The sequence below is a fragment of the Hevea brasiliensis genome, chromosome 10 (genome assembly GCF_030052815.1).
Source record: "Hevea brasiliensis isolate MT/VB/25A 57/8 chromosome 10, ASM3005281v1, whole genome shotgun sequence".
Classification (NCBI taxonomy): domain Eukaryota; kingdom Viridiplantae; phylum Streptophyta; class Magnoliopsida; order Malpighiales; family Euphorbiaceae; genus Hevea; species Hevea brasiliensis.
Window position 1 is genome coordinate 92,425,551 of NC_079502.1, and position 17,831 is coordinate 92,443,381.

The 17,831-nt window shown below is 35.8% G+C and overlaps 1 protein-coding gene and 1 non-coding gene across 2 annotated transcripts; one reads left to right on the forward strand and one right to left on the reverse strand.

Moving 5' to 3' along the window:
* Positions 1-10,406: 10,406 nt before the first annotated feature.
* On the reverse strand, positions 10,407-10,513 carry LOC131170100 (small nucleolar RNA R71). Its single transcript, XR_009141043.1, has one exon. It is a non-coding gene; the product is annotated as a small nucleolar RNA R71 (small nucleolar RNA).
* Positions 10,514-16,618: 6,105 nt separating this feature from the next.
* LOC131169414 (vegetative cell wall protein gp1-like) lies at positions 16,619-17,554 on the forward strand. The gene is made up of 2 exons (XM_058128640.1): positions 16,619-16,993; positions 17,459-17,554. Exons 1-2 carry the CDS (start codon positions 16,619-16,621, stop codon positions 17,552-17,554), a joined length of 471 nt encoding a protein of 156 aa, XP_057984623.1.
* The last annotated feature ends 277 nt before the right edge of the window (positions 17,555-17,831 follow it).

Sequence of the window (17,831 nt, forward strand, 5' to 3'; positions counted from 1 at the left end):
ACCAAGTTTCATTTTTTCATTGCTCTCTCTTTTGCACCTCCCGCTTAATTACTAAGAGAATCATGTTGAAAATTGAAGGGCACTTTCTTTGAGAAACTATTGATCATTTTCTTATTATTTTAGGGTCTCTGTGTTTCGTGACCTGCAATGCGACCTGTTTTTTGGCTGGATTTTTTTTTTTCCAACTTTTCCATTGTATAATTAACCTGCAGTTAGATTGAATTATATTATGCTATAAAAATAAGACTACCTGTGATTATCCTTTTATCACTGGTTAATTCTTTATTATTCTGTTCTGTATGTTTAATCTATATTTTTATTTGGTGAACATGGCTGGTTAGGTAGCTTCATGTAGCTAGATTATTATCACAGCCTTGAAATAATTTTGCTCCTCAAATTAAAAAAAAGGAATTTTCAATTTCGTGAATAAACTTCTCTGGTCTCCTAATTCTGATGGGTTTTTATTGTCAAATCACTATGCCTTCTTCTTGTTTAAGACAATTATCATCGCCTTTCTCTTATGATATATTCTAGTGCTTGGATTGGATGGGCATTCCCTCCTCTTTCTTTAGAAAATCAAACCTTAGATTCTTGAGGATAAGCTAAGTTCCGAGAGCATTAATGCAAGGATATGGAGAGACCATACAGAGACAATATAGGCTAATTATTAGGTACACCCGGTGCACTAAAAAATAGTGCTCCCTCACTCACAGAAAGTGGGTCCTTCCTATTATATAGGAATTGGGTCCCACATGATTGTGAGAGAAAATATATGTGCACCGGGTGTACCTAATAATATAAACCCTTCTGATGAAAAAATTAAAAAAAAAAAAAAGACTATATATACCCTGGAGATTGTGGAATACATTACTTGACACCGACTCTTTTTTCAATTGAGATCATCACATCCATTAATTATAATTAAAAAAAAAAAAACTTTGCAATTAAGTGGAATAAATTTCATCAGTAAAATAACCTCAAAAAGCTAACTTAAATTCTAGTATGAAAAGGATTTCTGGCCAAAAATAAGCAGTCATCTGGTGACCACACATTACATAAGTATAAAATTGCAAACAGCGTACAGCTCTGGTGGCTGTCAATTTCTGCCACGACTTTATTATTATTATCATTATTTTTAATAAACCAAGACTTGATGCTTAGATGGAGGGATTAATGTGAACATTAACCTATTTTTATAAAAATGGTATTTGTTTTAGAAAATACTAATTAAAAATATAGTTTTAAGGGTAGTTAAGTTATTTAACACAGAAAACACTATTTGAAAACATAGTTTCAAATGCTAAAGCACGTTAGATTGTATCAAGGTTAGAGAAATTGAAAACGTTTGTTAAACTGGCATTATTTAGAGTTGTAACATCGCATCAATACGTTCAGGCTATTTTTTGAGAAAACGTTATTTTGAAATGGTGTTTTTTTAAGTACGTGTCAATTTGGTTAGAATTGTCCACAAAATTTGAAATGAGCGAAGCGTAGAGAAGTTATTCTCTGTGAAGAATCAGCAATGGCATACTAGCTTCGCCTCAGAATGCAAATTTAAATTTCCCTCATAATGCAAATTTAAAAGGCATAGGAAGCAGATTAAATTTGTCGAGTTGTCACCTATTTCCTGCAGGTTCTCTTTTTTCTATCTCTACGTTTAGGGCTTGTATTTGAGATATCTCTTTAGCCCAGTAATTTTATAACAACTCTTTAAGCAATGAAATTCTCTTTTCTTTATTAAAAAAAAAAAAAAGCTGAAGTACAAAAGTTCATGTGCATGTGCCGCAATACACATATAAACTAGCTGGAATTTGTACTGCTGTCTCACAACATCTCTGCATCAAACATCATCCTATTAAGTTTGTTCTTATCAGCAAAACTTCTATGAAGTAGTCAATATAGCTTTTAATTTCCCAACTGGGAAGCAATAGATTTACGTTAGTCTTAATAATGCCCCAACTAGCTTGCGTGGAGTGAATTATTTAATTGGACACCCACTTGAATATGTCTCTGCTAGAAGGATAAAATAATTTTTCCTTAATAGTTTAAATTATAATTAACAACCAATTATATAAAACATTGTCAAAAAATTTCCACTTAACAAGGGATTAAGCTTAAATATATTTTGACAATCCTCTAGCTCTTTCTCCCCTCATCCTCCTCCTCCTCTCCTCTCTCTCTCTCAAATCTCTACTCATCAGTGGTTACCCTAGCATTTCCTTTTCATTTTTTTTGTTAGTTTTTTTTCTAACAAACTCTCAAATCTATATCTATTTGAAACATATCTGAATTTCTCTTTTAAAATTTGTGTTATTTAGGAATAGATATGAGATTTTCTCCCCAGTATCACTATAAAAAACAATCAGTTTTGCAATCGATTATTGCAACTAGTTAAAATCGTTTGCTATTAATAATTAATTTTACATCTGATTTGTGATTTCAGTTTTTGTTAGTCAAATAATTAATTTAAAAAAAAATTAGCAACCAATTCAAGAATCAATTGCTAAATCGGTTATTATTAGCAACCGATTTATAATTGGTTGTTAAATCGATTGGTAATCGTGAAGGAGCGGAAGAATGAAAAACACAAGTTTATACCATTGAATTCAAAAAATTTTCACCTAGAGTAACATGCATCATGCAAGATTTATTTTTATCTATTTGATTTCAATGATAAACAACATATTAAAACACTTTTAATATGTTTTTAGATCTGTATTTGCCATTTAAGATTTTAAAATTAATCAGATTAATTTTAAAACCCTAGATTAGATCAAGAACAAATACACTAACCTCTTGATGCATTGCAGTGTATTTGTGCCTTTCAGATGCGTCTTTAGGACACCAGATGTTGTCCCTCTAGCTTGTCCACACCAAGAACACCTATGGCAGCCCTTGAACAGCTTCTAAAGCTTTTTCTATTAATTAGAAAATCAAGTTTTGCCTTTTAAGAGATTAAAGATGTAAACAGGACACTAGAAATAATTTCTAGTATTTTTAATTCAAGAGATTGTTTGCTAATCTCTTGGAATAGATGAGAGATGAAGAAGAAGAGAGGGAGAGGAGCCTTTGGGTGGCGGCACAAAGAGGAGCAGCTACTGGTTGTGTTGTTTTCTTTTCATAACAACACTTATATAGCTAGGTTAACACATTAAACCCTTGCCACATGTCACCCTCTGATTGGTTCTACGTTTAATTGACCCAATCACATTGTGCCAAGTGTCAAACCTATATTTAATCTTAATTTCTCATTAATTAAATTCATATTTAAACACTTTAAATATAAATTTAACTTATACTATACATCCAATAACTTAGATTTGGTTTCAAGTCATGCTAGGGACTTTGCAATCTAATTGCAAACCAAACTTATTTAATTAATCAATTAAACTCTTTAATTAGTTAATTAATTAAATCATATTTAATTAGGTGATAACTTGTGTATGTGTGTGACTTACCAGGCTCATCACTAATTGGCAATGAGATATGATATCAACTCTTAATATCATCAGAACTCTTTCTTACCATAAATGATTTCTCTAAATCATTTTATGCACCTCATAGACCATGGTTAACACCTAGCATAGCATGCCATGGCCACCCAATCAGTAATAAGGTTACCTTAGATGAATCTATAATCATATATTACCATGCACTAGAATCTCTCTGTAACAAAATCCCAACTCAAGCTGGAGTCAAGGTTTATGTCAAACCCCATTTGCTATGAATATTATATTCTCTTTTAATTCCAGTTCTTGATTAAAAGATTTTCTCATCAGAAATTCTTTTCTGAATAAATCTATCTGTCCTGGCCAGGAACTTGAAACATCAAGAATAATTAAATGAATATAGGATTTTATCTCTATTTACTTAGAAGAACAGATTCCATCTTGATCAACACCTACCTCCATGTAACTAGTAGGAGCCAACACATGCCCATATACCCATACACAGTACAATATGAAAGCAGTATCAAACTCAAACCACCTATATACAAGATCACTATGCTATCTCAGGTCCAAAGATTATATGCACTGATATGATTTATGACAATGCATTGACAAGAGTAAACTCCATGTGCTTGTCATAAGTGTCACTGGTTCGGCCTACTTATCATTTATAAGTGCCTATCATGTTTGTCATATGGCATGAGACTCATCATTCCATCTTATTTATATCTCATATAAATAACTTGGGAACAAATATGAATACAATCATTCTGGATAAGTCATGTCCTTATTATGAAGTATCCTCGATTGTGAACCTATTTATGATTCTTTGTACTAGAAATACTGTCACTCATATTCTTAACAACTTAAGAATAGAATTTCTAACAAAATATCAATGGACCTTTTCTATTACACATAAATATATTATGTAAATGGAAAAGTGAAAATGCCTTTTATTAATAAAAACATGTACAAGATACATACTAAATGATATGCTCTAGGGCATACTACTAACAATCTCCCACTAGCACTAGAGCCATTCATTACAATATCTTAGACCCATCTTCTCAAGATGTCGGTCTAGCTGAGTCTGTGACGTAGGCTTAGTAAATGGATCAGCTGGATTTTCAGATGATGCTATTTTCTGCATGGCTACATTGCCTCGCCCAACTATTTCTCTGATAATGTGATAGCGCCTTTCTATGTGTTTGGATTTTTGGTGAGACCTTGGTTCCTTAGCCTCTATGACTACTCCATTGTTGTCACAGTGTAGTGGAACTGCTGACTTAATGGAAGGAACTACTGCAAGTTCTGTTACGAACTTCTTTATCCAAACAGCTTCCTTTGCAGCATCTTATGCAGCAATATACTTAGCCTCAGTAGTGGAATCTGCAGTTGTGCTCTGTTTGGAACTCTTCCAACTGACTGCACCTCCATTACAAATGAACACATACCCAGAGGTAGACTTTCTATCATCGATATCTGATTGGAAATCAGAATCAGTATAACCATCCAATTGCAAGTTTCCACCTCCATAGATCAAGAATAAATCCTTAGTTCTTCTCAAGTACTTAAGGATATTCTTGTGACTATCGATGTTCCAAACCTGAATTGGATTGATACCTGCTAGTCAAACTAACAACATATGCGATATCCGGCCTAGTACACAACATTGCATACATTAAACTTCCAATAGCCGAAGCATATGGAATCCTGACCATCTTATCTCTTTCTTCAGGTGTCTTTGGAGACATCTCTTTAGAAAGATGGATACCATGTCTTATTGGTAACAATCCTCTCTTGGAATCAAGCATGTTAAACCTCTTTAACACCTTTTCCAAGTATAGATTTTGGGATAAATTAATTATTCTTTTCGCTCTATCTCTATAGATGCGAATCCCAAGAATATAGGTTGCCTCCCCTAACTCTTTCATGGAGAATGTATTTGGCAACCATACCTTTACAGTTGTCAACATACCTGTGTCATTACCCATCAACAGTATATCATCCACATATAAGACAAGGAAAGTGATAGCACTATCACTAACCTTCTTACATACACATGGCTCATCCTCATTTTTTATAAAACCAAATGATTTAATGGCTTCGTCAAAATGGATGTTCCAACTCCTCGAAGCCTGCTTCAACCCATAAATGGATCGCTTTAGCTTGCATACCTTGGAACCATCTTGGGATTCAAAACCCCTAGGTTGTTCCATGAAAATGTTTTCTTTAATGTATCCATTGAGAAAAGTTGTTTTGACATCCATCTGCCAAATCTCATAATCATAGTATGCAGCTATTGCTAATAGAATCCTAATTGATTTAAGCATGGCAACAGGCGAGAAAGTCTCCTCATAGTCGATTCCTTGCCTTTGGCGAAACCCTTTCACTACTAGCCTTGCCTTATAGGTCTCTACCTTTCCATTAGAACCAATTTTCTTCTTGAAAACCCATTTGTTCCTTATAGGTACAATACCTTCAGGTGGGTCAACAAGATCCCAAACTTGATTTTTATACATGGAATCAATTTCAGATTTCATAGCATCAATCCATTTTGAAGAGTCTATATCTGATATAGCTTTTTCATAGGTAAGTGGATCATCTCCACGATCTACTTCTTCATGAGTAGACGACTCTTGTTCTTCTTCATGAAGGAAACCACATCTCACTGGTGGGTGAGATACCCTGGTTGTTCTACGAGGAATAGCTGTAGATGTTTTATCAATGGGTGTAGGTTGACTAGATGGATCTATATCCATCTGATCTGTTGGTTGGTCAAAATTCTCCAATTCCAACTCTATTTGCCTTCCTTTGCCTCCTTCTTGAACAAACTGTTGTTCAAGAAATATGGCATCTCTACTTATCACAACCTTTTCTGAAATAGGCAAATAAAAATAATATCCAAAACTATCTTTTGGATATCTAACAAATCGACCTTTTTCTGATCTGGTTTCTAATTTATCAGTGTTCAGCTCTTTGACATAAGCTGGACAACCCCGAATCTTAACATGCTTAAGACTTGGTTTTCTTCCATGTCATATCTCATAAGGTGTGGAAGAAACTGATTTTGATGGAATCCTATTCAGAATATATAAAGCTTATTCTAATGCAAATCCTCAAAAGGAGATTGGCATATCAGTATAGCTCATCATACTACGTACCATATCCAATAGGGTATGATTTCTCCTTTCAGATACACCATTCAGCTGTGGCGTTCCTGGAGGAGTCAGCTGGGAAACAATGCTGTGCTCTCTCAAGTATTCATCAAATACAGTACTCAAATATTCACCTCCACGATCTGATCGAAGAGCTTTAATACTCTTTCCTGTTTGATTTTCTACTTCAGATTTAAATTCTTTGAACTTTTCAAAGGATTCATGTTTGTATTTCATCAAATACAAATGTCCAAACCTTGATTTATCATCAGTAAAGGTAATAAAGTAATGAAAACTGCCTCTAGCCATTTCCTTAAATGGACCACATACATCACTATGTATTAGCTCCAAAATATTTTCAGCCCTTAGCCCTTGTCCAACAAAGGGTGATCTACTCATTTTGCCCTGAAGGCAAGATTCACAAGTTGGAGTAGGCTCAGAGCCCAATGAGGATAGAATCCCCATTTTCTCTAATTTTGCAATCCTATCTTCTGCAACATGACATAACCTTAAGTGCCAAATGTATTTTGAACTTGAGTTGGTTTTCACCATGGCATTACATTCATTTAGATCACTTGCATTTATTTTGTGTTTGTCATTATTATCCAAATAATAAAGATCATCATTCATATAATCCGAACCAAAATATTTATTTCCAAAATAAATATTGCAAACATTATCTGTGAACTGAAATTCATAGCCATTTTTAGTCAAACTAGATATAAAAATGATGTTCTTAAAAGCATCAGGTACATATAAAATATTATCCAAACACAAAACATGTCCAGACATGTAAAAAGATTTAGATCCTATGGCTAAAGCTTCAACAGTTGAGCCATTGCCAATCCGGAGTCTAACATCTCGAGAATGCAAGCTGTTACTATTTGCTAGTTCCTGCATATCATTAGAAATATGAGAACTGGCACCAGTATCTAAAACCCAAGCTGTAGATGAACTATGAGTATCATCAGAATCTAAATAACAAGATATGGACATACCTTCTGAAGGTGTATCCTTCTTGTCCTTCAGAGAAGCAAGATACTCTGGGCAGTTCCTTTTCCAGTGCCCATCCTTCTGGCATTAGAAACACTTTTCTTTGCCTCCATCAGTTTTAGTCTTCCCTTTCTGTTTAGCTATTTTCTTAGAAGGACCAGGTATCTAAGATTTCTTTTTCTTATTGCCCTTCTTCTTATTGGACTTTCCAGCAGAAGAAGATGCAATCAAAGTAACCTCTTTTCCTTTATTGCCCGGCATATTCTTTTGGGCAATAACCAGCATGTTGAGTAACCCAGCTAAGGTGCATTCCTGTTTAGTCATATGGAAATTTGTCACAAAATTCCCAAAAGACTCAGGAAGGGACTGAAGGATCAAATTTGTCTGTACTTGGAAATCCATGTTGAAATCAAGATGTTCTAACTGCTCAATCAGCCGAATCATCTTATGGACATGATCCCCAATATTTTGCCCCTTAGACATCCTCATGCAGAACAGCTGCCTAAATATCTCATACCTAGCATTCCTGCTGTGCTCACCATTGCTACACTCATTTCATATAGGCATTTTAGGATATTTTTGCATCCATTTTGCCCTTATATTTTAGTATATTTTATGTTTTTAGCTTTATTTTAGCTTATTTGTTAACTTTAGATACTTTATATTTGATTTTTGTAATTTTGTTGTTTTTGATAGGATTTTGTGGCAAATCGAAGATCAATGAGTGCAATAGGAAGTGATTTGAAGAGATTTGGAGTTCTTTAAGCATGGAGGAAAGTTGAAGAAATCAAGCCTTAAAAGAGCAAACCAGCCGAAATTTACTTGAGACTTTGCTTAAGATCATGCTTAGGGTAAAGTGGCAGTGCTTAAGGTACAGCACAAGTCAAGCATGAGCAGAAAAGTCCATTTTACTCTAAGTCTACCGAGATTTGCTGAAGGTCTACTTAACCTTAGCGCATAAAGTCGACTGTGAAATCGCTAAAAGTCGCTTAGGGTTAAGCCGAACCCTAAGCAGACTGCCCAGAACGTGAAAGATGCTGCTGACTTAGATAATTTTACACCTCATTTCCTACCCACTCCTTGGCTCTTATTTACTTTTAGGGCAACTTTTTGTGACCATATAAATTCATCATTTCCTTATTTTTCCCACAAGAGGAAAGGAAAAAAAGAAAAAGAGAAAAGAAAATTTAATAGAGAGAGAAAAGAGACGCCATTTTCTCTTGGAGGAGGAGCTGCTGCACTAGTTTTGGAGCTCCAGAAACCAGAGATTTTGGTTCTTCTACCTGGGTTTTTCTATTTTAGTCCTTTTATCATGTTTTTTTTCTTTACTTTTCCATCAACCTTTCTTGTAAATACCATCATGAGTGAGTAATCTCTTTAGATTTCAGAGTTGGAAAATATGTTTTAGATTAATTTGTGGATTTGGACTGGGTATTTCCTTATTTTACATAAATATGAGTTTTGATTCCTTCCTTGTGTGCTTGATTTACTTGCCTAATGTTGGTACCCATTGGGTATTGTGTTAATCTTTGATTGAAGGACCGAAAGGTGAAAGTCATTGATAGATAATTAAGGATTGGAACTTAAAATTACCTAGATTTAGAAATAAACTAGGATTTTAAGAGGAATTAATTCTTGGTTACAAAACTTAATGGGTTTTAAAGTAATCAAATAACATACGAAAGTAGGTTTGATTATTTTAGAACACACTTTAGTTTGCTTGAAAAAGATATCAAAGGAATTTAGAATCAATTTCCTTCAAACTCTATTTTTCCCTAAAAATTGGAATGCCCAAGACAAATCCCAATTAATTTATGCATAAACCCCCAACTCTGGAATCACTTTTAGCATAATTAGACTTTGATTTGAATTACCCATTGCTAATTTAGTTTAATTGCAAACTAGATCTAGAATTTATTTGTTGCCCTTTTACCCATTCCAATTAGATTAATCAATTTACCTTGCTCATTTACATTTACCATTTATTCATTAATCATTAGCCCAAATAATCGCTTCATTCATAGTTTGGTACTTAAACAGCAAATCCTCGTGGGAACGATACTTGATTCATCACTTTATTACTTGAGACGACCCGTATACTTGCGGATAAGCCACATCAAGTTTTTGGCGCCATTGCCGGGGATTTGATTTTTATTTGATATTGAACAATTGTTTGTTTGCTTAATTTGGGCATTTTATTTTATTTTCTTTTTACCATTTTACTTTGAGAATTTGTTTATTTTGTTTTTCAGGTGCTTTATTTTATGAGAAGGACAAAAAGTGAAGAAATCAATTTATTCTTTGACCCAGAAATAGAAAAGACAGCAAAAGCTTTAAGAGCAGAATCTAAGAGGAGAAAAGCTGAAATTAAAGCTCAACAACAACAAGAAAGAGCACAAGAGCAAGAGGAATTACAAGAAGAAATGGCCAACAACAATAACAACCGCTCTGTGAAGGGTCATGCCTATCCTAACATTGGAGATTTCATGCCAAGTATCACAAGACCAAGAGTAGAAGCTAATAATTTTAAACTGAAGCCTGCACTTTGTCAAATGGTACAACAATCACAATTTGGAGGAAATCCAAGTGAAAGTCCACATGTGCATCTAGCACACTTTCTTGAGATCAGTGATATGTTGAAGATAAATGGAATTTCTGATGATGCAATTCGACTCAGATTATTTCCTTTTTCTCTGAAGGACCGAGCTAGAGAGTGGTTACATTCTTTGCCACCGGGTTCTATCACAACATGGGATGAACTTTCTCAAGTATTTTTACTCAATATTTTCCACCAAGTAAGACAGCTAAGCTAAGAAATGAGCTGACTTCTTTCAAACCTAGAGATGATGAGAGCTTGTATGAAGCATGGGAGAGGTACAAGGATTTGCAAAGGAGATGCCCACATCATGGGATTCCTAAGTGGATGCTTGTTCAACACTTTTACAATGGAGTTTCACCAGCTATTAGAAGTACAATTGATGCATCTTCTGGAGGTGATCTTATGGAGAAATCTGAAGATGAAGCTTTTTCTGCTCTTGATAAAATTGCTTATAACAACTACCAATGGAGTTGTGAGAGGAATGAGATCAAGAAACCAGCTGGTATATTTGAGCTTGATGCCATGATTATGATTAATGCTAAGTTTGATGCTTTGACAAGGAAAATGGACAAGCTAAGCATGAAAGTAGATTCTTCAGCCGAAGGTTCTAGTAATTCAGTAGAAGTTGGAGCTGCAAATGTCAATTGTGCAGTAGATTTTTCTGCACTTAATCAAGATTTTTCAAGTAAGCAAGTGGATTATGTGGGGAACTACAATCAAAGACTAGGTGGTAACCCATTTTCTGCAACTTATGATCCAGCATGGAGAAACCACCCCAATTTCTCTTGGGGAGGTAGACAAGGACAAAATCAGAATTTTCAGCAACCTTCTGGATATCAACAACATCAGAATTTTCAGCAGAATAGAGGTCCTCCTCCTGGAATTTCTAAACCTCAAAATGCACTTGCTCCACCTCTACCACAACAAGCACAATCAGACAAGACAGCTAGGTTAGAAGCTATGATTGAGACTCTACTTGTGAGCCATCAAAGTCAACAAGAAATGATTTCTCAATTAGCATCTAAAGTGGATCAAATGGCAACACACAACAAAATGTTAGAGAATCAAATAGCTCAACAAGCTAGCTCTTCACGTAACAAAGCATTCGGGAAGCTCCCTAGCCAGCCAGAGAATTCAGGGGAGCATTGCAAGGCTATTACATTGAGGAGTGGAAAAATATTGGATAATGGAGATAAAAAGATTGAAGAGAAAATTGAAGAAGAGAAAAACAGAGAAGGAGATGAACAAACTGAAGCAGAAGTTAGAATTGAAGCTGAGAAAGAAAATTCCATGGAAGAAAAAGGAAGTAAGGAGAGGGAGAGCAAAGAGGAAGAACCAAAATATGTTGCACCTAAAGCCTACATGCCACCTTTACCATTCCCACAAAGGTTCTAGAAAGCGAAATTGGACAAACAATTTGGGAAGTTCTTGGAGGTATTGAAGTCTTTGCATGTGACTATTCCTTTCACTGATGCTTTAGCACAAATGCCTTCTTATGCTAAATTTTTGAAGGAGATTTTATCTAACAAGAAGAAATTGGAGGAATTTGAGACCGTAGCTCTCACAGAAGAAAGCAGTGCTATTTTGCAAAATAAGCTTCCACCCAAACTAAAAGATCCTGGGAGTTTCTCCATACCATGTCACATTGGGGATATCAGTATAGATAAGGCTTTATGTGATCTTGGAGCCAGTGTTAGTCTGATGCCATTGTCTATCTATGAGAAAGTGAAGATTGGAGAAATGAAGCCTACTACCATTTCACTACAGTTAGCAGATAGGTCTATTAAATTTCCAATTGGGGAAATTGAGAATGTTCCTCTGAAAGTTGGAAAATTTTTCATACCAGTGGATTTTGTGGTATTGGAGATGGAGGAGGATGTACACATTCCTATTATTCTTGGTAGACCTTTCCTTGCTACTGCTGGAGCTGTGATTGATGTAAAAAATGGGAGGCTTACATTAGAAGTTGGGGAAGAGAAAGTTGAATTTAATTTGTTTCAAGCAATGAAAAAGAAAGATGATTCAAATTCATGCTTGAGAATTGATGTGATAGATGAGGAGGTCAGAGAAGTGCTTAAAAAGCAACATCCTAAAGATCCCTTAGAAGCTTGTTTGGTTCATAACATCAAAAAAGGGGATGAGATTGAAGAAGCTGCAGAATATGCTACAATTTTGGAAGGAAATCCATCTTTGCCTATGGCTGACATTGAAAAGATTGGGGACTTAAAGCAAGAAACAACTTCATCATCAAAGCTTGAAAAAAGTGGAGCACCTAAGGTAGAGTTGAAACCTCTTCCAACAAATCTCAGGTATGCTTTTCTAGGTCAAAATTCTACATATCCTGTGATTGTTAGTGCTGAATTGACTAATTGTGAGGTTGAAAAATTATTAAGAGTTCTTAGAAAACATAGAAGGATAATTGGTTATACCATTGATGATATTAAAGGAATACATCCTTCTGTGTGCATGCATAGAATTTTGTTGGAAAATAATCATAAAGCCTCTCGAGAGTCACAGAAGAGATTAAATCCAAATATGAAACATGTTGTGAAAAAGGAAATCTTGAAATTGCTTGATGCAGGTATCATTTACCCTGTTTCTGACAGCAATTGGGTAAGTCCAGTTCATGTTGTACCTAAGAAAGGGGGCATCACAGTAGTGAAAAATGAAAATGATGAACTAATACCTACAAGGACTGTAACTGGATGGAGAATGTGTATAGACTATAGGAAATTGAATAATGCAACTAGAAAGGACCATTTTCCATTACGATTTATAGATCAAATGCTTGAGAGACTAGCTCATCATTCTTATTTTTGCTATTTGGATGGCTATTCAGGATTCTTTTAGATCCCTATTCACCCAGATGATCAGGATAAAACTACCTTCACATGTCCTTATGGTACCTTTGCATATCGAAGGATGCCATTTGGACTATGTAATGCCCCTGCTACATTTCAAAGATGTATGATGTCCATATTTTCTGACATGATTGAGGGTACTATGGAAGTGTTCATGGATGATTTTTCTGTGTATGGTAAATCTTTTGATGAATGCTTATCTAACTTGTCTAAGGTTTTGCAGAGATGTGAAGAGTTCAATTTAGTTTTGAATTGGGAAAATTGCCATTTTATGGTACAAGAAGGAATTGTTTTGGGACATCTTGTGTCAAACAGGGGTATTGAGGTGGATAAAGCAAAGGTAGAAATTATTGAGAAAATGCCACCCCCAACATCCGTGAAGGGAGTGAGGAGTTTCTTGGGGCATGTTGGATTTTACAGGAGATTCATCAAGGATTTCTCTAAAATTTCTAAGCCTCTTACCAATTTATTGAGTAAAGATGTGGAATTCGATTTTGATACTAATTGTATGAATACTTTTTGCAGGATAAAGGAAGCTTTGATATCTACTCCTATTATGCAGCCTCCCGATTGGTCATTACCTTTTGAGTTAATGTGCGATGCTAGTGATTATGCCATTGGGGCTGTTTTGGGACAAAGGAGAGATAAGAAGGTGTATGCAATATACTATGCAAGTAGAACCTTAGATGATGCTCAAATAAATTACTCTACTACAGAGAAAGAGTTTTTGGCAGTGGTATTTACAGTAGACAAATTCAGGTCCTATCTTGTAGGGTCAAAGGTAATAGTGTACACAGATCATGCAGCTATCAAGTATCTCCTTCAGAAAAAAGAGGCTAAACCTAGATTGATAAGGTGGGTGCTACTCCTTCAAGAGTTTGACTTGGAAATTAAAGACAAGAAATGAGTAGAAAATGTGGTAGTAGATCATCTATCTAGATTGAGGCAAGAACAAGGGGATAATTTGGGAAAAGAACCCCCAATAGATGATTATTTTCCTGATGAACAACTGTTAGAAATCATGAATACAAAAACCCCTTGGTATGCAGATTTCGTGAACTATCTAGTGTGTAGAATCCTTCCACCTGACCTAACATGGCAGTAAAAGAAGAAATTTCTTTTTGATGTGAAGGATTATGATTGGGAAGAGCCATTTTTGTTCAAGAGATGTCAAGATGGGTTGATTAGAAGATGTCTAGCTGATGAGGAGATAGGGGATGTTATTAAAGATTGCCATTCTTCACTTTAAGGGGGTCATATGAGTGTGACAAAGACTGCAGAAAAAGTTCTTCAAGCAGGGTTCTTTTGGCCACACATGTTTAAGGATGTGAGGAAGTTTGTAAATGCATGTGATAGGTGTCAAAGGATGGGTAATATCTCGAAGAGAGATGAAATGCCCCTCCAAAATATATTGGAAGTGGAACTATTTGATGTGTGGGGCATTGATTTCATGGGACCTTTTCCATCGTCCTTTGGACACAAATACATTTTAGTTGGAGTAGATTATGTGAGCAAATGGGTTGAAGCTATACCATCTCCAACTAATGATGTTAGAGTTGTGATTAAATTCCTTAAAAAGTTCATTTTCACAAGATTTGGAACTCCACGTGCCATTATAAGTGATGGAGGTTCTCATTTTTGCAACCATCAATTTGAAAGATTATTACAAAAATATGGAGTGAAGCATAAGGTTGCAACACCCTACCATCCACAAACTAGTGGTCAAGTGGAGATCTCAAATAGAGAGTTGAAAAGAATTCTTGAGAAAACAGTGAATAGTTCAAGGAAAGATTGGTCACTAAAGTTAGATGATGCTCTTTGGGCTTATAGAACAACTTTTAAAACTCCTATTGGCACCACCCCATTTAGATTGATTTATGGAAAAGCTTGCCATCTACCTTTGGAGTTGGAGCATAGAGCATATTAGGCCATAAGGACACTGAATTTTGACTTAAAAACTGCAGGAGAAAAAAGAATGCTGTAACTAAATGAACTTGAGGAACTTAGATTGGATGTTTATGAAAATGCCAAGCTTTACAAGGAAAGAACTAAGAGATGGCATGATAAGCATATTAGGAGGAAAGAATTTCAGGAAGGGGATGTTGTTCTCCTATATAACTCTAGGTTAAGGTTATTTCCCGGAAAATTAAAGTCAAGATGGTCAGGGCCCTACACTGTTATAAAGGTATACCCCTATGGAGCTGTTGAGATAGGCAATGAAACCTCAGGGACTTTCAAAGTTAATGGGCAGAGATTAAAGCACTATATTGTTGGAGAACCCACACAAAAGGTTGTAGAAGTTTCATGGCTTGGTTCTCCAATCAGGGATATTTAGGTGATTTGGAGTGGAAGGTCAAGCTTAAGACCTTAAACAAGCGCTTCTTGGGAGGCAACCCAAGCGTATCCTTTTATAGATTATTAATTTTCCATTTCATTTCATTTTCAGTTTTTACCCTCATTAAACTCAAAAGTGACATTTGTTTATCTTTTGTAGGTCATTCATGAAGATTGGGCAAATTGACACTTGTAGCAAAAACAAAGAATTGAAAGGGAGCAAGCATAAAGCTAAATACTGCACTTTATGCAGTACCTGTGAACAGTAACACTTTTAAACTTGTGCTAAATTACTGATATTGCAATCTACTTGATAGCACATGTTTGATTTTGTGTCTTGTGTAAATTCTATGAAATGCAACTTGAATGAGGATCAATTTTGATATTTAGGACTGATGTGAGCTTTATTGAGGTGCAAAAATAGTGTTTGTTAAGTTTTACCTTTTAGTGTATATATAGTTCTGTAATCTGTTAGGAATTTACATGTTTTTGTTTGAATTGCTGCTAGTTTTTGTAGTCTGCAGATTTTTGTTACTGTTCATGCTACTGTTCATGCTGCTTAAAAAGTCAATTCTTATGTCTTTTCTGCAATTTTTGAATGTTTGGAACTTGTCTCAAATGCTGCTGAAAATGTGCTTTTGGTATAAGTTTAGAAAGGAGACCATTTCATTAAGTGTGCAAAAATGTAGTCACAATGGGTGCTTAAAATGAACAATGATTGCAAAAAGCTAAATGAACATGTGCTATGCTTACTAAGTTTATGAGAGATGATTAGCTAAAATTCTTTAATTTTATGGTGTTTGTGTGTATTTGGTAATTGCTGAGGGTTATGATAGCATTTCATAGCTTTTGGACTGTTTTTGATAAGTAAAATCACAATTTTTCCCAAAACCTGCCGAAACTTGCTGATGATGTTACTTGTCAAGCAGAGTCCTAAGCAAATTCTGCTGAACCTTATGCTTAACCCCAAGCATGGCCCAAATTACTAGATGTCTGCCCCACATTTTAGAAAGACCAAAACTTCCGCCATTTTTATAAAACCCTCGCCCAAACTCCCGATAAGCCACAACTCTCATTCTGCCAACTCCCTTCCCGCACCATTTTTTCAGGCAATTTTTGAGGGAAGCTGAAAAGTTTCTTTCTTTTCATTAAATGGTGAGAACCAAAATATGGTCCACCCACAAACCCAAACCCAGAAGATTTCGGCATTCTGTCAAATCGAAAATGGGCATTCCATCATCTCTACCCATAAACCCTAACCCCAGTCCCAGTCCGCCGCTCCCTCAGTCACCACCACCGCAAACGCCACCGTTACCTCAGTCACCACCACCTCAATCACCGCCACTACCCCCAGGCCAAACACCACCTCTCATTCCGCCGACCCCCCTTTTGCCACAAACTGAGCCGCAAAATGAGACACCCGTTTTCGACACTCAGTTCGCAGAACCAATGCCTGAACCTGAGCCTACTCAAACGAAGTCTAAAGGTAAAACTAAAAAGGCTACAGGTAGACCCAAGAAAACCCCTGTCGGAAAACGAAAAAGAACACCCTCTGTTCCCTTCGACCTAAACTCTCCACCTCAACCTTCCTCTGAACCAGTCAGCAAAAGGACTAGGTCCTCCTCGTAAATTCCAGCACCAGCGGTCCAAACACCTATATCTCAGTCACCCTTAAACTCTCCAGCAGCACCTGCGTCATCTGCCGATAATATAGAGGAGGTACTCTCTCCATTACCTTGGGCTTTTAGAGACATAGATATGAAAAATGCTTATGACAGTTTAGTTTCTAAACCTATTTTGGCAAACAAATATATGGATGAGCAGATTTTAAAAGAGCTAGGCATTTATGACTCTGTATTTGCCTATTTAGATGCTATCAACTGGACTAAATTTGCTAAAATTAGGGAACCAGTGTACAAGGATCTGACCTTGGAATTTTTGAGTTCCTTAAGGCTGAATTTCAAACCAACAGTACCTGAGCATAAGGATGTGATATATTTTCGATGTGCTGGCATTGATAGGGAGTTAGACATGGATGCTATGAATGCAATTTTTGGTTTTCAGGATTCGGGGTATAAAAATATTGAGTGGCAGCAAACTGTTTATGACCCTGTCCAATTCTGGAAAGATATTGCACCTTTTGGGGGTTATTATAGATAGAAGACTACAAAAGCTTCTAGGATAGTTGATCATGTATTGAAATACCTCCATAGGTTCATTTCTTACACTGTTTTAGGAAGGGGACACAGTAATAGTATTGTGGGAGTTGGAGACTTATTTTTCTTGTGGTGCATGAAGGAGAGAAAACAAGTAAGCACAGCCCATTTCATAGCTACTCATTGGCACCAAATTGTCACAAAGCATACCAAAGGTAGTATAGTTTTTGGAGGATATATAACTACCATAGCCAACTCATTTAGCTTTGATGCTAGTCTAT

Coding starts and splice junctions, on each gene's coding strand:
- LOC131169414 (XM_058128640.1), top strand. CDS start 16,619: ATGGGCATTCCATCATCTCTACCCATAAACCCTAACCCCAGTCCCAGT. Junction 16,994..17,458: donor CTCAACCTTCCTCTGAACCA/GTCAGCAAAAGG, acceptor TTTGGTTTTCAG/GATTCGGGGTATAAAAATAT.